This window comes from Capricornis sumatraensis, chromosome X (assembly GCF_032405125.1).
Source record: "Capricornis sumatraensis isolate serow.1 chromosome X, serow.2, whole genome shotgun sequence".
Classification (NCBI taxonomy): domain Eukaryota; kingdom Metazoa; phylum Chordata; class Mammalia; order Artiodactyla; family Bovidae; genus Capricornis; species Capricornis sumatraensis.
The window spans coordinates 136411049-136433992 of NC_091092.1; the positions used below are offsets into that span (position 1 = coordinate 136411049).

The window sequence follows — 22944 nt, forward strand, 5'->3', positions numbered from 1 at the left end:
ACTCAACTCCGCCATTGTAGTGTGAAAGCAGTTGTAGACAGTTCCGAAAGGAATGACTGTGGCTATGTGCCAATAAAACTTTATTTGCAAAAACAATCAGTAGATGGGATTTGGTTCACAGGCAGTAATTTTCCAGGCCCTGGCTTGTCATCATCCCCATTTCATAGATTAGGAAAACAAAGAATGGGGAGGGAAAATAAGCTTGTGAAAAGCCACATGGCTGGAAAGTGGCAGAACTGGGACTCAAGCCCAGGCAACCAAGCTTGCCAACCTTTGCTTTTAGCCACTGCCCCAAGCTGCCCCTGTGTCAACTCATACTTGTCTGGGATGCTCATCTCCTGAAATCTGCCTGGCTCATTACCTCACCTCCATAAGAGTTAGTTCAAATTATCACCTTCTTAGTAAGTTTGCCGTGGAAACCTTCCCAACACTCCCGATGCCCCTCACTTTCCTCTACCTTCTCTTTTTCTTTGGGGCTTATCACCTTATCACTTGCTGTGTAATCGACTCATTGATTATGTTTATTTCTCATCAGTTTCCTCCACTGGCCTAGACACTCCATGACAGGAGAGCTCTTTGTTTTGTTCCCCAATGAATCCACAGTATCTAGAATGGTGCCTGGCTTTTCAAACGTACTCGTTAATATTTGTTGAATGAGTGAAGTCCATTTTTCCATCATGTTACTCTAACATATTTTGGCACCTCTTGTACTAGCAATCAATAGCTAATATACTAAGGCAAAAAGTAAAAATGCACTGTTATACCAACCAAATTTTTCAGAATTTTCTAAAGTGTCTGCTTTTGAAAAAAAAGCAGAATAGATAAATAATACAAAAAAATTAAGCGAGATATAGAAGTATTAAATATTCCTAAAGATCTGTTGAGAAGGAGTGCTTGAAGAATCAAGAGAAGAAGAATTAGCAAAAGTTATTTTGTTGAGTTCATAAAGGATTAACCCCTTTGACGAGCCCAAACAGGAGTGTGACAGCTATGCAAATACCCTCAACTTTGCCCGGAAACTCATGGGGAAGGGATTTCCTTGTCATTGGAGATGTGTTTATTTTGGAGTTCTAAAGAACTAGGCAGCCCTTTTCAGAAATGTTGGTTGTGAGCCTGGTGTTTAAACCTATGCCATGCTTCAGCAAGTATTAATTATTAGTAAATGACAGGTGGCCACAGTAGAAGACAAAAGATATTCAGCCCCTGGCATGGTTTATCTAAATGGCATGCCAGTTTTCCCACCCTTAACTTACTGATCTGGTCTTTTCTTCTGCTTCTCACCTATGTGGAATCACAATCCCGCTGTGCATGCGTGCATGCTAAGTCGCTTCAGTCGTGTCTGACTCTATGCAACACTATGGCCTGTAGCCCATCAGGCTCCTCTGTCCATGGGATTCTTCAGGCAAGAATATGGAGTTGGTTGCCATGTGCTCCTCCATCTTACTCATAGTGGAACCGTTTATTCATGAATTCAACACACATTTCTTAAGAGTTTTTGATATCACTAAAACTGCTAAGTTTTTGAAAGGGAGGCCAATTTAGAAGAATGGTGGTTAAAATTAATTATAACTTTGTGTGTGTGTAAGCATGCTTAGTCACTCAGTCCAATCTGACTCTTTGCGACCCCATGGACTGTACCCCTTCAGACTTCTCTGTCCATGGAATTCTTCAGGAAAGGATAGTCAAGTGGGTTGCCATTCCCTTCTCCAGGGGACCTTCTTAACCCAGCAAGTGCACTCCAGTCTCCTGCATGGCAGGCAGATTCTTTACCATGTGAAGTCCAATTGTAACTTTAATTACCATGTATTCAGGGCTTGCTGGGAACTCATACACACTCAGCAAGCAATTCACTTGCATTGTCTCATACCATCACTACAAACCTGGGAGTAAGTATTATTCTTTGCTCCATCTTATTTATGAGAAAACTGAGGCTTAGAGATGTTCTGAATCATGCCAAAGAGCTCATAACGATATGAATCCAAGTCTTTACTGCCATCCCAGTGGATCCCAATCTTTATTGTGCAAAGATGAGAATCTTCTGAGGATTCTGGTTTATGGCGAAGGTACTTGGGCCCTGTTCCTTGTGACCCTAATTCCCGGAATCTGCCTTGGAGCCCAAAACCCTACATGTTGACAAGAATCATCTGCCCAGGTAATTCTACTGCCCCAGGTCTACAGGCCGTATTTTGAGCAGCCTTGCATCACTTCTTTTTGGCTCACTGGGCTTTGGGAAGTTTACAGTTGGATGAGGTTAAAGAGATGCTGCAATTAGAGACGAGTCTCAAGGACATAAGAAAACAATGTGGTATAGACCAAAACCAAAATCATTTCAGTCAATTTTATTTCATGGGAAAATCAAGTCTGTTTGTAAAGATGCGATTTAGCTCAGAAGAATGACCTTTCTGAATAAATCACAGATATTAGATGGTTGGTTTTTCAGTTTGCCTTTTGCTTCTTTTTTCTCAATGTGGAGACATATACTTCTGGTGGGAAGGAAATCTCTTTAGTTAATGCTTTCGGTGCTTTGTTCTCCAGCTAATGAAGATTTGAGGCTTTTTTGTTTGTCTCTTTTAAATTGGCTTGTGGCATTTGTCCTTCTTAATGCTAATTCTAAATAACTTCTAGGATTCTGTTTATTTATATAACATACATAAAACTACATGTATAATATACATAATCATGGATAGCATGCATAAGGGTATATATAAGGGTGCATACCTTTGATGATAAACAAAACTGATACTTGAGTGTTAATATCTTCTGACACCATCATTTTAAGGAGATGGTGTGTGATTTGGACCTAAGAGCAGACCTAACTCACGCTAGGCCAGGTTTTCTCCATCTCTGTATTGTGAACATTTGGAGCCAGGTAGTTCTTCATTGTGGGCACAGGGGGCTATCCTGTGTATGGTAGGATGTTGAGCCAATCCCTGATGTCTACTCACTAGTTGCCAGTAGGAAACCTACCTGAGAGTCATGATAGCCAAAAATGTTTCCAGAAATTGCCAAATGTCCCCTGAGGGGGCAAAATCACCCCCAAGAACCACTGTGCTATATCCTTTTGTTACCCTTTATTAGTGCTGCCCCAGAATGAAAGGATATTTTTTAAAGTATCAAGGTCTTTTGCCTATCCAGAGACATTGGGTCACTTTCAATCTCACATTTATGAAATGAAAGCAAATTAGAAATCATCCACTTTCAATCTAAAAGAAAAAAATCCTGCGACAACCTCTCAAAAACTGGATCCGGAGAGCCTTAAAATGAGTCATCCACTTATGAGATAAACAGTCACCAAAGAAAAATGCTGGCCTGGAGTGTGTATTTCAGAATTGAGGAACAGCCAGAAACATTCTAGGCTGTGCTGGTGGGCTTTGGCACGCTTCTGGGTGCTTGTTTATTGCTTCGTGGCCCATGTAGTGAGTGTCACAGGGCAACACTGACCTTTGTGTTTGTGTCTTCTTGCTCATAAGAGATCTGATGTGTGAGTGTGAGTGTCATAGTTTCATTATTCCTCAGCTCTCATATTCTTACACTTATTTTCTGCCCCCGTATACTGGCATTTGGGGGCTCATCTACAGGCTTTGTTTCAAAAGACTGTTTCTTAGCAATTTATTCAAATCCAGAAGATATTCTCCCTCATAGACACAGTATTACATGAGTTGGTGAGTTTCCAATTTCCTATTGGACGCATAATGTACCTTATCCATGTAGTTCTTAGACTGACAGGTATTTATTATTTGTGAATTATTTTTTCTTCAGTGGTAATTAATTCCTAGGTACTATCTTGGGTACTGGGAGCACCAGGGTCAGTAAACCAGATGAGGCTCTTGCTCTCGTGAATCTAGCTGATACATGTAGCTCATGATGCAGGGTGCTAGGGACTGGGTCTTGGCCATGTGAGAGCAGATGCCAAATAAATGTGCATAGGGGCCTAAGTGACCCCAATCTCTTTATATCAGGGGTTGGCAAACTACAGTTAGTGGGCCAAATTGTTTTTGTATGATCTCCATGCCTAGAAAGCTTTTTGCATTTTTAAATGGTTGAAAAAACTCAGAAGAATAATATTTTGTGACTTGAAAATTATGATATTAGAATTTTAGTGCCTATGACTAAAAGACGCTTACTCCTTGGAAGGAAAGTTATGACCAACCTAGACAGCATATTAAAAAGCACAGACATTACTTTGCCAACAAAGGTCCTTTTAGTCAAGGCTATGGTTTTTCCAGTAGTCACTTTAAGGATGTGAGAGTTGGACTGTAAAGAAAGCTGAGCACTGAAGAATTGATGCTTTTGGACTGTGGTATTGGAGAATACTCTTGAGAGTCCCTTGGACTGCAAGGAGATCCAACCAAGGAGATCAGTTCTGGGTGTTCATTGGAAGTACTGATGTTGAAGCTGAAACTCAGCCACCTGATATTTGGTGGCTCAACTTTGGCCACCTGATGTGAAGAGCTGACTCATTTGAAAAGACCCTGATGCTGGGAGAGATTGAGGGCAGGAGGAGAAGGGGATGACAGAGGATGAGATGGTTGGATGGCATCACCAACTCAATGGGCATGAGTTTGGGTAAAATCCAGGACTTGCTGATGGACAGGGAGGCCTGGCGTGCTGTAGTCCATGGGGTCTCAAAGAGTTGGGCACGACTGAGCGACTGAACTGAACTGAACTGAACTGATGACTAAAATTTTATTGGAACTTTTATTTACATGTGGTTTATGGCCGCCTTTGTGCTGCATTGGCAGATCTGAGTAGTTGTGACAAAGACTATATGAACCACAAGCCTGAAATATTTACTATGTGTAACTTTCTAAAATTCTAATGAGTGGGGAAAGTGCTTTCAGGATTCTAGTCTTGGAAACTTTCCAGCTTAAATCATTGGCGGGATACCTATAGTGTGAAGCAGCACTTTAGCACCAGGAGATAAAAATCTGACAGGTCGAGATCTACCTTCTACAGTGTTTGGGCGCTTATCGTCATCTGAACTCAGTCCCCTTGACCTCACCAACATTCTCTTCTAATGCTCCCTCCTATTCCTTCTCTGTTAGTTTCCTATTTATCACTGATGTGGCAAATTATCATAAATCAAAAGCATCAGAAATCTAATGTCATACAGTTTTGGATGTCAGTCTCACTCCACTGAGATCAAAGGCAGCATTCCTTTTGGGGGCTCTGGGGGAGAATCTGTGCCTTGCCTTTTCCAGCTTTTAGTAGTTGCCTGCATTTCTTGGGTTATGGCTCTTTCCTCCATCTTTAAAGTTGTCAGCCTAGTATCTTCAAATCAATCTCTCTCTCTTTCTCTCTCTCTCTCTCTCTCTCTCTCTCTCTCACACACACACACACACACACACACACACACATACACAGCCACCTCTGCCTCCCTCTGGTAAGGACTCTTTGATGACGTTGCATCCATCTGGATAATCCATAATAACCTCACTATCTCAGGATCCCTTAACTTAATCACAGCTACACAGCCCCTTTTGCCAGATAAGGTAACATAGTCACAGGAATTAAGAGGTGGCCATCTTTGGGGGCAGGGGCTGTTATTCTGACTGCCACACCTTCTGTCTAGTAACTCCGCACTATACATCTCTCTGCCTCCACAGAACTTGACTCCAGGCTGAAGAGCATCTCTCAAGCTTCGTATCCACCAGCCAGGATATTGTAGTGGCTAAGTAGGTTTTCATCTCTGAGTGTCAGGTTCAAGTCATTTGTTGTTGTGGTTGTTGAATGAATGAGGAATGAATGAGGTTATGGCATCACTGCATTTGTTCAATAAAAGAAAGCAGAACACGCTTACTGCTGGGTGCCTTAAAGCTCACGTTTTGTTCAGAAAATCACATCTTGTGGTAAATTTGCATCTTTCTTTGGTGGTAGTTAATGTCTTGAATTTTCTAGGAAGAAAAGACTTACTAGAACCCAACCCGAATCTGGTCAACATTTGAGCACAGTGGTTCTCAATCCTGATTGTGTGGGCCAATCAGAAAACCATATATATAGGTGATCAGCTGCAGAGCAGATACCTGCGCCAAAACTTCTGTGTGGTCATTAGTCTAGTCTCTGTCTTTGCTCATATTTGACAGTTTTCATAATATAAAGACAAATATATTTTACACACATAAACACTGTGATCCTGGGAATTCTAGGGAGAAGCAACCAGGAGATGTGGACAGCTCATGGACTGTCCCCCCCCACCCCAACACACACACACTGGTCTTTGTGGTTCCCATGGGCGCCGCATCTGGGGACTCTGTCCTAAGCTGTAGCAACCTGAATGAAGAAATGAGGAGGCAGGAAAAAAAAAAAAAGGTGATTTCAGACTTCAGGGTAAATGCTTCATTGAGAATACTCTAATTTGAACTTTAGGATAACTTGCATAAACCTTGGATGAATGTTTTGAGAAAAAACTCTTTAATTTTAAAAGATGATGTGGACTGAGACAAGGAAGGTGGATGCATTCGACCAAGTATCCTAAGTCCCCTACATATGAAAGAGCTCTGTTCCAAGAGTGAGATTGTAAGTCCAATTTATTCATTAAGTCCAACAAAGTTAGCCTAGGTGCTCAACTAACACAATTGGCTATATCATACTGTACTGTAATAAGTTTATAAGACTTTTCACACAAATAATACGTAAAAAACAAACACAAAAAATAGCAAGCTTTTATGTTTGCCTCTGGACATCCTGGGCTTGAAATAAAGATATTATACTACTGTACTCTATACAGTTGTTGCTATTTAGTCGCTCAGTCGAGTCTGACTCTGCGACGCCATGGACCATATCCCACCAGGCTGCTCTGTCCATGGGATTCTCCAGGCAAGAATATTGAAGTGGGTTGTCATTTCCTTGCCCAGGGGATCTTCCTGACCCCGGGGTCACTAAATTATCACACCTTAAAAAGCAATCCAACTGTAATTCTAAGACATGTTTGCAGCTTTCCCAGCCATTGTGTTGTGACATTTCCTTGACTCTATGTGTGCTTGGCTCTGAAATTAGACATCTTTATTCTCAAAATGTCTCTACTGTATTAAGGATAAAAATAAAAATGAAGAACACTGTTCTAAGTCATTTAGACAGTCACACACCTCCTGACTTTATCCCAAGATACTATGAAAGTAGTTCATAGTATCACAGGGTTTTTAGCCTGTGAGTTGTGTTCATTTTATAATTTCCCCAAAATGAACCTCGTGTTTCCAACTTTAAAAAAAAATGTTAAAATTACATGCACTTAATTTGAAACGAAGTCATTAAAAATTCACAATGGTGGAAATATAAACTGGGAACACTGAGAAAATTGGGACCTAGGGGAAGATGGAGATTATTTGATGTCTTATGACTGCTGATTGGCAGGTAGTAGCAAAGACAATGAGATGGTGGAGAGGATGAAGGGTGATGAACTGAAGTAGCCCATACATAATTTTCTGTGTCTGAATGAACTCTTTAGGCTTCAATTATTCAAGTTTCTGGTACATTATGTCTGTGATTATGAAACAACTTGGTCCATTACCCATATCGGAAATGTAATTGAATGATATTTTTAAGATGCCACACATTTGATAATACACAGCTTTTGAGATGTCTTCGTAGTCCCTCTTCATTGATTATTTGATAACTTTCTCTCCTAGGAACATTGTTTTTTCAGCCATGTCCTAAGGATGGGGTTAAGAACCAATTGACTCTGGGGACAGTTTTGTCTCCTTTGAGAAATGACTTTTCCAAAGCCTGATCAATGCAGCTGCCGTGCTTTCAAGAAAGCGTCCCATTCTTTTCTCTTTCTGGGTTTGTCTGTAGCCTTCTCTGGAACCATCAGCTGCTGCAAGAACTAAAGTCGCAGGAGATAGCAACTCCATACATTCAAGTCTTTACAAATAGACCAAGCCTTTTCTCCCTTTTGGCTAATAATTCCAAATTTTCCAAAGAAGTTACAAATTCTACGAAGTTAAGAGTCATGGGCTATGATGTATAATGGACTCAGAGGAATTTAAAACACCACACTTCATTTTTTATTATGCTAAGTGTAGTCATTTGTGAACAGTTTCCAAAACTATGTCTTACTTGATTGCGAAGGAACCATTGTAGTTGAGAGAAGAAGACGAAGGCTCAAGAAAGATGTAAACTGGCCAGATTCTATTTTGCAAGATTTGGGAATGTGTTTTATTTATGTTTTTAGAGATAAAATATCACTTTCAAAATCTGAACATCTTTCTTCTCCACATGCCCCCCCACACACAGACACACACCAGACCTAATTCCCTTCTGCTCTTTCTCATCTTAGTGATTTAGTGTATCATCCTCCCAGTTGTCCAAACCAGAAACGTTTAAGTCATCCTAGATTACCCCTTCCCGGACCCCCACTAGATACAGTTTGCCCCCAAGCATCTTTGTGGTTCTAAGTATCTCCCCATCTATTCCAATTTCAATCAGCATCCTACCTAGTCCAGTGTCTCCTCTGATCTCTGCATCTTTGGCTTGCTTTCTCCCCCAATTCCTTTACAACTGTGTTTCCAGTCCTCTTTCCCTTATGCAAATTTGATCATGTTCCTCTCTTAACCAAGGTTCCTTAATGACTAGCCATCACTGGCTGAGTAAAATCCTACAGAGATAGCCCTCCAGGATCTGGCCCTGATTTCTATGTGGCTTTACCTCCTGCTGTTTCCTTTCTTCTAGCCTTGTAATTTCCCCTAAACAAGCCTGTTCCCTCAAATTCATTTGCCTTGGCACCCACTGAATTTTTTTTTCCAATGTTGCAGTTCTACTGAGCAAACCCTTACTCCTCTTATTCAATTTCAAGCCTCCAGTGAAATACTGACTTCTTATAAAGCCTTCCTTCATCCCCAGATTGATATCAAAGTCTTTTATTCTAGGCATCCCATTGCATTTGGCTCTTACTTCTAATATCACAATCTCTATATTTCATGGATTGAGTGTGTTCTTCATAACAAAATTCAACTCCTTAAAGACAAGGACTGTTGTCATTTTGATAATCTCAAGCCTAGTACTATTTTTAGCATGTAATAAGTGTTCATTACATTTTGTTCAAATTAATTATACAGGAGGACATTTGTTGTTGTTTACTCGCTCAGTCGTGTCTGACTCTTTGCGACCCCATGAACCTCATGAACTATAGCCTGCTAGGTTCCTCTGTCCATGAAATTTTCCAGTCAAGAATCTTAGAGTGGGTTGCCAGTTCCTTCTTCAGGAGATCTTCCCAACCCAGGGACTGAACCTCTGTTTCTTGCTTTATACGCAGATTCTTAACCACTGAGCCACCAGGGAAGCCCTGGAGGACATAGTAAATTAAAAAAAATAAAATGTATCTTGTAGGAATTGGTTTATTTTACTTGAGCCATAAACTATTATACATAGGTTGGCAAATTGTAGCCCACTGTCCAAATCCAGCCTTCCACCTTCTTTTGTAAATGAAGTTTGATTGGCACACAGCCATACCCATTCACTTATCAACTATGGCTGCTTTCATGCCACAAAGGCAGATCTGAGTAGTTTTGACAAAGACCACATGGCCCACAAAGCCTGAAATATTTACTTTCTGGCCTTTTACAGAAAACAGATAGCCAACCCCTGCTACAGATAACAAAGCCATTGGAGGGCATATTTTTAAAATGCTTTTAAAGAATAGGTATGTAATTCCATTTTGACACTTCAGGTAGCAGTAGGCTCCATTTGATACCTAAACTTCATATTTAGAAATCACCAGGGACTTCCCTGGCAGCCCGGTGGTAAAGACTCCACGGTTCCAATGCAGGGGACCTGAGTTCAATCCTTGGACAGGGAACTAAGATCCCACATGCCTTGTGGTAAAGCAAAAAAAAAAAAAAAAAAGAAAGAAAAGAAATCACCAGCTCATCTAGAACTTCCCATCTGGGATGCACTCGTGTGTGCATGTTTAGTGAAACATAGCCTTCCCTGTGAGGTCTTTCCCAGCGCCCTGCACCCCTCCCCCCAATCTAACACTGTAAATCTCTGTCCTCTGCTAACACTTCCAGGCCCTTCCCTGCTTTTCCCCCCATCCTTAGCTGTTATTATTCAACACACTATATTCTTTACTTACCCTGGTTTATTTTCTACTCCTGCCAAAGTGGTGCAGTGGTAAAGAATCCACTAGCCAAGGAAGAGACACGGGTTTGATCCCTGGGTAGAGAAGATCTCCTGGAGGAGGAAATGGCAACCCATTCCAGTATTCTTGCCTGGAAAATCTCATGGACAGAGGAGCCTGGCAGGCTACAGTCCATGGGGTCACAAAGAGTCGGACACAACTGAGCAACTGAGCATGCACACCAGAGTATGATATCTCCATTTGCTAAAACAATGAATAAATAAATTAGTGAAATCCTAGATAAAGAGGGGGAAAAAATCCAAGCATTAGCATACTTCCATTTACTCTTTGGAATGAATCATCTAGGCAGGAATTTGCTACCAGTATGGAAGAAAGGTGTCTTAATGGTCTCTGGGGCCAGTCTTTCTGTCTCTCTTCTTTCGGGTGAATAATTAATAAGGATGATGAAGTCTTTGGGGATTCCTTAATGTTTCCCGCATCCACAGCAAATCCCTGGGAGTGTCTGTGGGGCCCAACACTGTTCCTCCTCCCAGAACTTTTCTTGATTATTGAGGAAACAGTAGCTACCTCATCAAAGCTGTTGTGCCCTGGCTGATATCTGTGATTCCTAGGAATTCCTTCTCTGTGAGGGGACATTAGGTTTCAGAGGACTGTGAAGTATTGTTTCTTATGTCATGACTTTCTCACTGTCTGCCTTAAGAGTAGAGATATTCACTCTCAGTGGAATCAGCGATGTATATGTGTGCACACAAACAAACCCAGGATTGTGGGAATCTCTGCTTTGATTCTTTGATGTGGAGTATTTTCACATCAGATGTCTATATGAATATGTACTTTTTATTGATCTATCTCTATATTTAGTATGATGAAAATAACTCATTAGACTGCTATAAAATAGAAACTCAGTGGTCACAATTTAGCATAGAATTTAAAAGCCTAAGTCTTTTTAGCTCAAGTCCTGATTGATTTTAAGTCTTGTAAGTTTTACAATTTTGGGGAAATTACCTAACCTTCCTAAGCCTCAATTAATCTAGATTATATTTGTGTACTGTGTTTGCTCAGTTGCTTCAGTCATGTCCAACTCTTTGTGACCCCAGGGACTGTAGCCCACCAGGCTCTTCTGTCCATGGGGATTCTCCAGGCCAGAACACTGCAGTGGGTTCCCATGCCCTCTTCCAGGAGATCTTCCTGACCCAGTGATCTAACCCACATCTCCTGCATTTCCTGCATTGCAGGTAGATTGTTTACCCAGTGAGCCACCTGGGAAGCCATATAATATTTATACATACTATATATTACTATCAGAGAATGGAAACCCACTCCAGTACTCTTGCCTGGAAAATCCCATGGACAGAGGAGCCTGGAAGGCTGCAGTCCATGTGGTCGCTGAGGGTCGGACATGACTGAGTGACTTTACTTTTACTTTCACTTTCATGCATTGGAGAAGGAAATGGCAACCCATTCCAGTGTTCTTTGTTGTCCCCTTCTCCTCATGCCTTTCATCTTTCCCAGCATCAGGGTCTTTTCTGATGATTCAGTTCTCCTATTTTGGCAGTCACTTTTTTTTTTAATAGTGATTAGAGTCACCCTGATGGCTTATACAGTAAAGAGTCTGCTTACAAAGTGGGAGACCCAGATTCGATCCTGGGGAAGCTTCTCCTGGAGAAGGGAATGGCTACCCACTGCAGTATTCTTACCTGGAGAATTCCATGGACAGAGGAGCCTGGAGGGCTATAGTCCGTGGGGTCGCAAATAGTCTGGGCATGACTGAGGAGGTTCCGCACTCTATTTCATTCGACATTATAGTGAACCTTCTCTGTGTCAAATCCAGCACCCATATATCATTATCTTAAGCTGTCAACAAAATCCTTATTGAGAGGAAATCAGAGTGTCGAGGAGGAGAAAACATGGAGTCACGGGCCTGGGAACAACGGACGAGAAGCTGGCTTCCCGTGAGCTGGGGCGGGGAAAGGCGTGAATTGCGGGGGTGGAGACTCAGGGTTCGTTTGCATAACCAGCATGCACTGCACGCAATATAGATTGAATTTACTATTTTAATTCATTATAGATTTCTTTTAAACGTAATATTTCGATGAATGAACCTTCATGCACTTCAGTGAAAAGATCTGCCACAAACTCTTGACCCAGAGTTACCCTTGACGCTGCTCACCCTAACTGTGTTAGGAGTGCTCATTCTCAAGGTGGGTCTTTTGTGTTGCGCTTAGTATGCATAGAAATATAAGCTATCTGGTTACTAATTTTTGGAGGCTTTGTCAGGTGGACAAAGCCAATATGGTTGTATACAAAAACAGACCTTACGAAATGAAAGTTTCGAGACAGGTGTTTTTTCCTGGGGTTGTTATATTTAAGAGGTTTCTTTTTGTTTATTGTGTTAGGCTTTGGTCTGCTCAGTTGACTCTCTCAGTCGTGTTGGATTATTTTGTAACCCGTGGACTGTGGCTTTTCGGGTTTCTCTATCATCCATTCCCAGAGCTTACTCGTGCCCTGCGAATCCATGGTGTTATCTAACCATCTCATTTTCTGTTGTTTTCTTTCTTTTCTAACTTTTAGTCCTTCCTAACATCAGGGTCTTTTCCAATGAGTTGGCTCTTCTCATCAAGTGGCCAAAGTATTGGAGCTTCAGCTTCTGCATCAGTCCTTCCAATGAATATTCAGGACTGATTTCCTTTAGGATTGACTGGTTTGATCTCCTTGCACTCCAAGGGACTCTCAAGAGTCTTCTCCAACACCACAGTACAAAAGCATCAATTCTTCGATACTCAGCTTTATTTATAGTCCAACTCTCACATCCATACATGGCTACTGGAAAAACCATATCTTTGACTAGACGGACCTTTGTTGGCAAAGTAATGTCTCTGCTTTTGAATATGCTGTCTAGGTTGGTCATGGCTTTTCTTCCAAAGCTTTAGTAAGCATCTTTTAATTTCATGGCTGCAGTCATCATCTGCAGTGATTTTGGAGCCCCCCAAAATAAAGTCTGTCACTGTTTCCATCGTTTTCCCATCTATTTGCTATGAAATGATGGGACCAGATGCCATGATCTTAGTTTTTTGAATGTTGAGTTTTAAGCCAACATTTTCACTTTCCTCTTTCACTTTCCTCAAGAGGCTCTTTAGTTCTTCACTTTCTTCCATAAGGGTAGTGTCATCTGCATCTCCGAGGTTATTGGTATTTCTCCCAGCAATCTTGATTCCACCTCATGCTTCATCCAGCCTGGCATTTCACATGATGTACTCTGCACAAGCAAATAAGTTAAATAAGCGAGGTGACAATATACAGCCTTGATGTACTCCTTTTCTGATTTCGAACCAATCTGTTGTTCCATGTCCGGTTCTAATTGTTGCTTCTTGACCTGTGTACAGATTTCTCAGGAGGCAGGTCAGGTGGTCTGGTATTCGCATCTCTTGACTTTGCATTCCAGGATGTCTGGCTCTAGGTGAGTGATCACACCATTGTGATTATCTGGGTCGTGAAGATCTTTTTTGTATAGTTCTTCTGTGTATTCTTGCCACCTCTTCTTAATCTCTTCTCCTTCTGTTAGGTCCATACCTTTTCTGTCCTTTATTGTGTCCATCTTTGCATGAAGTGTTCCCTTGGTATCTCTAATTTTCCTGAAGAGATCTCTAGTCTTTCCCATTCTGTCGTTTTCCTCTATTTCTTTGCATTGATCACTGAAGAAGGCTTTCTTATCTCTCCTTGCTATTCTTTGTAACTCTACATTCAAATGGGTATATCTTTCCTTTTCTCCTTTGCCTTTGGCTTCTCTTCTTTTTTCAGCTATTTGTAAGCCCTTCTCAGACAACCATTTTGCATTTCTTTTTCTTGGGAATGGTCTTGATCCCTGTCTCCTGTACAACGTCATGAACCTCCATCCATAGTTCATCAGGCAGATTAGAACTATCAGATCTAATTCCTTGAATCTATTTGTCACTTCTACTGTATAATCATAAGGGATTTGATTTAAGTCATACCTGAATGGTCTAGTGGTTTTCCCTACTTTCTTCAATTTAAGTCTGAATTTTGTAATAAGGAGTTCATGATCTGAGCCAGTCAGCTCCCAGTCTTATTTTTGCTGACTATATAGAGCTTTTCCATCTCTGGCTACAAATAATATGATCCATCTGATTTTGGTATTGACCATCTGGTGATGTCCATGTGTAGAGTCCTCTCTTGTGTTGTTGGATGAGGCTTTTTGATATTACCAGTGCATTCTCTTGGCAAAACTCTGTTAGCCTTTGCATGATGGCAATTAGCAGTAGTTTTTTCTGTTACTGAGAAATAAAAATGAAAAAGTTTCCATGTGTTCCCATAAAAGAGAGGAAGCAGTATCTTGAAGTATCTTTCCACATGGTTTTCTTCATGTCATTTTATGAGATCAGGTGACCTAGAAGATTCTCCAGACTGGGATGTTTGCAATTGACTGAGAAAATCCACAGTTAACTAAGAGTGGGTTGGATTTTAGGGACTGAGAGCTGATTTTGGAACACAGAAAATGAAGTTTGCTTGACATTATGACCAATTGAGGCAGAGGCTGAGGTCTGTGAATCGCAGATCACTGTGTGACCTTTGATGTTTTCTCCCTTGTTCTGCAGGGTGATTTCACCTGGAACAGTATGTCGGGCCGCAGCGTGCGGCTGAGGTCAGTGCCCATCCAGAGCCTCTCAGAGTTGGAGCGAGCCCGCCTACAGGAAGTGGCTTTTTATCAGCTGCAGCAGGACTGTGACCTGAGCTGTCAGATCACCATTCCCAAAGGTAAGGCCCCATTTTGCCATTCCGTGAGGGATGTTGCCAGTCAAACAAATGCTCTGCCAGAGTTACAAGCTGCAGATTCGTCTCAGCCCTACCACTGACTCAGGAAGGAAGCTACAGCTTCTGGGACATTGGCTGGCATGGGCGTCCAGTTTGACAGATGTGTTCAATAGGACAGTTTACATGTCAACTAATATGTTTATTAAAAGGAAGATTGACTTGGGGCATTAAAGGGGAAAGCCATGTGCATCTCAACAGTCTACATGGCTTCAGCACAACCAGTTAAAAAGAAGTTTCAAAAAAGTCCACTTAAAAGATTAGAAGAAAAACCATGTCTATTTCAATATGATTTCAAAATGACCAGTTGAATGGTTTAGCAACCTGTTAAACACGTCCTTTGACCTTATGCAAACCCAGAATCAGTTATTATACCAATGTTAACTTATTTTTATCCACCTGGCATTCTCTGTTAGGGTTCACCACTATAATGCTGAAGCCAGTGCAGGCCTAGTTGTCTGATGTTTTTACAAACACAAATCCTGATTCTACTAGAAATGGGAAACATATATTTGAAATCCTTTGATCCGTAAAGCCACATTTCAGAATGTTTTCTATTTTCTATAAAGGTACTTTTTAATGTGTGTTAGCATATACAGAAAGTAATTTGAGGTGGAGTGAAAAGTTGTGATGCTACACAAATAGGGTAAACCTGACATGAAAAGAACATTGGATGCTGTGCCTAAAACTTACATATAAAAGCTAGATTGCCTTGACAGATTTCAGTATCTGCAGAACTTCTCCTTTGTTTTCTTTTATTGAGAGGTTGAGGGAATGCTTCATGAATAGTTATTCATAAAATAATTCATATCATGCATATGCACATACACATAGATATGTAGTTCTCAACCAAGGATGATTCCCCCACCCCCAGGTAGAATTTAGCAAAGTCTGCTTCCACTTTGAGTTTTCACAGCTTAGAGGAAGGATGCAGCTGACATCTAGGGGTTAGAAGCCAGGGATGCTGAACATCCTATAATACACTGGACAGTTCCCCACAGCAAGCTTTGTCAGGTCCCAAGGGCCCAAGTGTAGAGACTGAGCAACCTGAATATACATATGAACACATGTGCTTACATTTTGTCAACAACAATGCTGGTGGGGCTATTTTCTGGGCTTATTTGTGGCTAATGGTAACAGTACTAGCGTGGGACTCTGAAGACTAGAATATGAGGACTTGTCTGGTCACTTCCCCTCCACAGGTGAGCTTGTGTAATTCACCTCTCTAGTAGGAGGTTCTTGACTAGAGAGAGCAGCACAAAAACACTGACCACCCAGAATTTTTCACTGGATGGTGACTCTCAGGGCCACTTTTATTCTTTTTCTTAAAAAATTCTTAAAAAATTGAAGTATAGTTGATCTACAATGTTATATTAGTTTCAAGTATACAGCACAGTGATTCAGTATTTTTATAGACTATACTCCAAAGTTATTATAAGATAATGGTTATGGTTTCTTATGCTGTACAATAGATCCTAGATGCTTATCTATTTTACACATAGTACTTCATACCTCTTAATCCCATATCCCAATCTTGCCCATCTCGCTTCCCATTCCAAACCTGTAATCACTAGTTTGTTTTCTACATCCATGAGTCTGTTTTTGTTGTGCTATATACATTCGTTTATTTTTTGCATTCCACATATGAGTGATATCATTCAATATTTGTCTTTCCTGTCTGACTGATTTCACTAAACATAATATTCTCTAAGTCCATCCACATTGCTTCAAATGGCAGAATTTCTTTCTTTTTATGCCTGAGTAGTATTCGTGTGTGTGTGTGTGTGTGTGTGTGTGTGTGTGTGTATACACCCCATCTTCTTTATCCACTCATATGTTATGAATACTTCAGTTGCTTCCATATCTTGGCAATTGTAAATAATTCTGTCATGAAATATTGGGGTACATGTGCCTTGGTTCAGTGGTAAAGAATCTGCCTGCCAATATAGGAGATGCTTGTTTGATTCCTGGGTCGGGAATATCCCTTGGAGAAGGAAATGGCAACCCACTCCAGTATTCTTGCCTGGGAAATCCCATGGACTGAGGAGCTTGATGGGCTACAGTCCATGGGGTCACAAAGAGTTGGACATGAGTTAGCAACAAAACAATTTGAATGTGTGTTTTTTTCTAGATATATACTCAAGTGGAATTGCTGGATAATATGGTAGTTCTATTTTTAGTTTTCTGAGGACCCTCCATATTATTTTCTACAGTGGCTGCACCGGTTTACATTCACACAAACAGTGTTGAAAGATTCCCTTTTCTCCACATCCTCGCCAACATTTGTTGTTTGCAGACTTTGTGATGATATCCATTTAGCAGATGTGAGGTGATATCTCATTGTGATTTTGATTTGCATTTCTCTGATGGTTAGTGATGCTGACCTCTTGACCATCTGCATTTCCCTTTTTGGAAAAATGTCTATTCAGGTCATCTGCCCGTTTTTTAGTTGGGTTATTTGTTTTCTTTAATGCTGAGTTGTATCAGCTGTTTTTGTATGTTGGATACATACAACCCCCTTATTGGTCACATCGCAAAAATTTTCTCCCATTCCATAAGTTGTCTTTTTTTTTTTTCTTCTTCTTCTTTTTTGGTACTGCATGGCATGTGGGATCTTAGTTCCCTGACCAGGGATCTAACTTGTGCCCCCTGCATTGGAAGCATAGATTCCTAACCACTGAAAGTCCCCATAGGTTATCTTTTTTATTTTTCAAGGGCAAAATATTAAGTTTAATTACACCCTGTTTGTTTATTTTTGCTTTTATTTCTTCTGCCTTAGGAGATAGATCCAATAAAATATTGCTCCAACATGTTGAAGAGTGTTCTGCCTATGAGCTTTATGATTTCAAGTCTTATATTTAGGTCTTTAATCCATTTTGAGTTTGTTTTGGTATATGGCATGAGGAAGTGTTCTAATCTCATTTTTTGGCATTGGCTCTTTTCAAAAAATTGTATGTTTTATTTATTTTTGCTTGCACTGGGTCTTTGTTGCTGCCCTTGGGCTTTCTCTAGTTGTGGTGACTGGGGGCTACTCTCTAGTTGTGGCGTGCGGGCTGCTCATTGCAGTGGCTTCTCTTGTTGCAGAGCATGGGCTCTAGAGCATGTGGGCTTCAGTAATTGCAGGTTGCAGGCTCCAGAACCCAGACTCGATAGTTGTGGCACATGGGCTTAGTTGCTCTGTGGCACGTAGAGTCTTCCCAGACTAGGGATTGAACCCATGTCCTCTGCATTGGCAGGCAGATTCTTTACCACTGAACCACCAGGGAAGTCCTAATCTCATTTTTTGACATGTAGCTGTTGAGTTTTCCAAGCACCATTTTTCCAAGAGACTGTCTTTTCTCCATTGTATATTCTTGCTTCCTTTGTCATAGACTAATTGACCAGAGGTATGTTAGTTTATTTCTGGGCTCTATGTGTCTAATTTTGTATCAGTACCACACTGCTTGGATTACTGTAGTCTAAGGATTAGGAAGGTGATATCTCCAACTTTGTTCTTTATTCTCGAGATTGCTTTGGCAATCCCAGGTCTTTTGTGGTTCCATACAAATTTTAGGATTATTTGTTCTAGTTCTGTGGAAAGTGTCATGGGTATTTTGATAGGGATTGCATTAAATCTATAGATTGCTTTGGGCAGTATGGCCATTTTAATAATATTAATTCTTCCAGTCCAAAAGCATGGGATATCTTTCTATTTTTTTGTATTATTTTCAGTTTTCTTCATCAATCTTTTATCGTTTTCAGAGTATAGGATTTTCACCTCCTTGGTTAAGTTTATTCCCAAGTATTTTATTCTTTTGATGTGATTTTAAATGGAATTTTTAAAACTTTTTTCTGATAGTTCATTATTACTGTATAGAAAAGCAACTGACATCTGTATGTTATTCTTGCATCCTGTGGCTTTACTGAATTCGTTGTTTAGTTCTAATACTATTTTGGTGAAGACTTTAGGGTTTTCTATACAAAATATCATGTCCTCTGCAAATAATGGTAGTTTTACTTATTCCCATCTAATTTGGATGCCTTTTATTTCTTTTCCTTGTCTGCTGGCTGTGGCTAGGACTTCCAATACTATGTTAAACAGAAGTGGCATGAGGGGCCACTTTTATTCTTTAAACTGGTATCTTGGACTCTGTTGAAGGTCATGAAAGAGTTCAGGAGAAGGCAGAGGCAGGTTAGGCCAAGGGACTGGTGGGACAGGCACATTTCACTGACTGATGCCTGGCTCCTGCGGCTTTTTCATCATACTCTACTTGACACCACAACCATAGCCAGTTTCTCCCAGGAGGAAATTCCTAGCCTTGTTATATCTTCTCATGCTAATGTAACAGAGATACTCACCTCAAGTAAGAAGAAAATCCCTTTGGCAGATGGTGAAAAATGAGTACTAGTCGCCATCAGGCTGGGTTGCTGCTTCTTCCTAGGATAATCTCATTCTGCCTCATCTTGTCTTTGTTTGGTTTTAGGTTGGAGACGAAACCTGCCCTTGCTTCCCTATTAATTCACAAGATGGCCAGGTGGGGTCCAAGAGCCCTGTCTCTGTTTTATAAGAACAGATGATCTTTCAGTTCCTAAGAAAAAATTTTAATAGAAATGTTGGCAAGCCCAATTTATAGTGAAGGAAATGATGACTCTAAAAAGTTATGTGAAACCCAGATTTGAGACATATCAGATGAGATATCAAGGAACAAATATTCTTTGTAATTTCGTTTTCAAATCCAGTTAATTTGATGTTTCTCTTTGTTCTTCTCTTTAAAGAGTCCATTAAATAAATAACCTTTAACAAACAGAGAATTTTATATAACTTATCTGCTAGAAGCTCTGTCTTCATTGCTTATCTCTGTGGCTATTTGGGTCCTAGTACATTCAGGGAAAGATTTGTTCTATCAAGATGTTCAAAGGTGTTTGGGCCTCAGGAGTTATTTTGACACTTTCTATCAAAATGAGAGCTAATGATTTACAAATCATCTCTTACTTATGAAAGAGAGAAGGAATTGTGTGGCTGGGTGGGAAAAAAACAGATATCACCCAAGAGTTCTAAAACTACTGTTTGGGTGAGATGATTATAGACACTGAATATTTACCAAGATCAAATGCATGGCTGGTGCTGAGTGCTATGATGGCAGCTTCAGTCTAAGGACGGCTGCTTTTGTTCCATGCAAAAACCTAAATGGAGATTCTAAACAGAGTCAGAGTCACTGTATGAATTTACTCAGGAAAATAAATACAGATGCCACGGTCTAGAACCTAAACTAATGATATAAAGCCTACTGAGATAGTGGGTATAATGAAAATGGAAACATATTCAAGCTCACATTTTTGCTCTTTGTTATCTTAGAATGACTGTGCATGCATGCTCAATCACTCAGTCATGTCCAACTCTTTGCGACCCCATGGACTGTAGCCCAGCACACTCCTCTGTCCATGGGGATTTTCCAGGCAAGAATACTGGAGTGGGTTGCCATTTCCTTCTCCAGGGGATCTTCCAGATCCAGGGATAAAGCCCACATCTCCTGCATCTCCTACACTGGCAGGCAGGTTCTTTACTACCGTGCCACCTGGGAAGCCCCTGGAATGTCTATAGAAATTTATTTATGGGTATGTTTGGAGGACTGTCTTCCTCTATGAGACTGGTGCTTCCATAGCTCAGATGAATGATAATATAATGTATTCATCAGCTGCTGGGATTCACCATAGAGAGGGAAGAACTGAAGATTGAGGGTTAGGAAATTACTGGAGTTATTTCCTAGAGTGGACTGCAGTGGTGGGATCCAAAGCCACAGGTAGAGAGTTTGAGTTCCTGAGGTTTAGTAGTAGGTGGACATGGGTTATATGGGTACAGGTGCAGGCAGATTAGATGATGGGAAAGCGTGTGGAATTTCACTCCAGATTGCCTCTCCTCTCTCAGCAAAATAAGAAACAATTTCATCTGTTAGGAGTGGGGATAAGAAGGAGGTCCTGGAGGTTTGAGGAAAGAGGAAAAGAATGGAAAAGCGGGAAGTGAATGGACCAGCAATGTTGCAGGATCACAGGGCAGCCCAAAAGGTCTATTCGAGGTTAGAAGCTGGAAATTGCAGAATAAACATCCGGGCAGCTTTGTTGTTGTTGTTGTTGTTGTTGTTCAGTGGTGTCTGACTCTTTGTGACCCCATGGACTGTAGCAAGCCAGGCTTCCCTGTCCTTCGTTATCTCCTGGAGATTGCTCAAATTCATGTCCATTGAGTCAGTGATTCCATCCAACCATCTTATCCTCTGTTGTCCCCTTCTCCTAACAATGGAGTTAGGATTTTCTAGTTGAGTTCAGTCTTGGTAGGGAGGGACATGGCAGTTTAGAAATCTGTGGTAAGAAGAAATCTAGACCCCTCAAAGATGGCCTGGAATCTTTGGCTATTTCCTTCACATGTCTAAATCAACTTTGCAGATGTGATCAACTCGGGTCTTTGAGACAGCAAGATTATTCTGGATTATCTGAGGATTAAAACTAATCACATGAATACTAAGAAGCAGAGAAACTTTCCTAGCTGTAGTCAAAGAGAGATATGACTTTGGAGGAATAGTCAGAGAGATGCATTGCTGCTGGCTTTGATGATAGAGGAAAGGGCCACAAGTCGAAGAATGCAGGCAGCCTCCTAGAAACTAAAGAAAGGCAAGGAAACAGATTCTCACTAGAGCCTCTAGGACAGAATGCAACCTTGCTGACACCTTGCTTTTAGCCCAGTGAGACTCATTTCAGACTTCTGGTCTCCAGAAATGTCAGTAATAAATTTAAGTCATTTTAGCCACTAAGTTTGTGGTTGTTTGTGACAGAAGCTGTACTAATACAGTATACAAGAGAGTGATTATAGCCTCAGACCATGGGATCTAAGCTGAATAAGAAGAGAAGTTAGAAATAAATGTAAAAGACATATTTTTCTTAAGTAAGAAGAATCAATTATATAAAGATATAAATCATGTCCTAAATTATCTATAAACTGGGCATGGTTCCAGAAAACATACTGAAAGAATTAATTTTTGTAATATCACTAAATTGATCTAAACATCATCTTGGCAAATAATTATATGAAGGTAAGTAGATGGGGGAAAATCTGAAAAAGAGGTCAAACAGAAATTATCCCTAGCCATCTATTAAATGTTATAAAACTAAAGCAATTAAAAGAATATTGTACTGCTTCACAACAGGCAGATCAATGGAAGATAATAGAGCTCAGAATTGAGCTAAAATAAATATGAGAACTTATGACATAAACATTGCATTTCTTAATCGGGGGAAATGATGGATTATTATTGTATTTCTGACAATGGGACTACCATTGAGAAGAAAAATTGGGATTCTGACATTACTCCTTTATATCAAAATAAATTGATGTGGAAGAAAGATTTGAAGATTTAAAAAATGAAACTATGAATGCACTAAAACAAAACATAGCTAGATATTAATACATTTTTACGTGGAGGAAGTTACTACACAGAAAACATAAAGTGACCTATTTCACTACATTTAAAAAAGAATAGAATCATCTGTGTGGCAAAAAAGTAAATAAACAAATAAATAGAAGTGCATAACACATTTGAAAAACTAAAGGCTAACTTCTCTAGGATACAGAGCTTTATTACAAATTAATATAAGAAAGAAAATAATTAAAATGTGGACAAATTATAGGCATCTCACAGGAAAAGATATTCAAATGATTTGTAAATATCTGTAAAGGTGCTCTCACCCTCATATTCATTCAGGAAATGCATGCTCAACAACAGGGTGATTATTTTTTCCTCTTAGATTGGAATGACTCCCAAAGTTGGATAGTATATTTTCCCAGAAAACAGACTCTCATATACTGTTGATAGGAATATAATTGTTGCAACAGCTTTCAAGGCAATTTGACAACACTGGGCTTCCCAGGTGGCACTAATGGACCCGTCTGCCAATGCAGGAGACCTAAGAGTCGTGGGTTCGATCCCTGGGTCAGGAAGATCCCCTGGAGAAGGGCATGGCAATCCACTCCAGTATTCTTGCCAGGAGAATTCTATGGACAGAGAAGTCTTGTG

At 40.3% G+C, this 22944-nt stretch overlaps 1 protein-coding gene across 1 annotated transcript in view; it reads left to right on the forward strand.

The window, feature by feature from the left end:
- ARHGAP6 (Rho GTPase activating protein 6) overlaps positions 1-22944 on the forward strand; it is a 536545-nt gene that overhangs the window by 435754 nt on the left and 77847 nt on the right. Inside the window, exon 2 of the mRNA XM_068962864.1 lies at positions 14689-14848. Within this exon, the coding sequence (XP_068818965.1) occupies positions 14689-14848 (160 nt within the window). The remainder of the gene's footprint in view (positions 1-14688; positions 14849-22944) is intronic.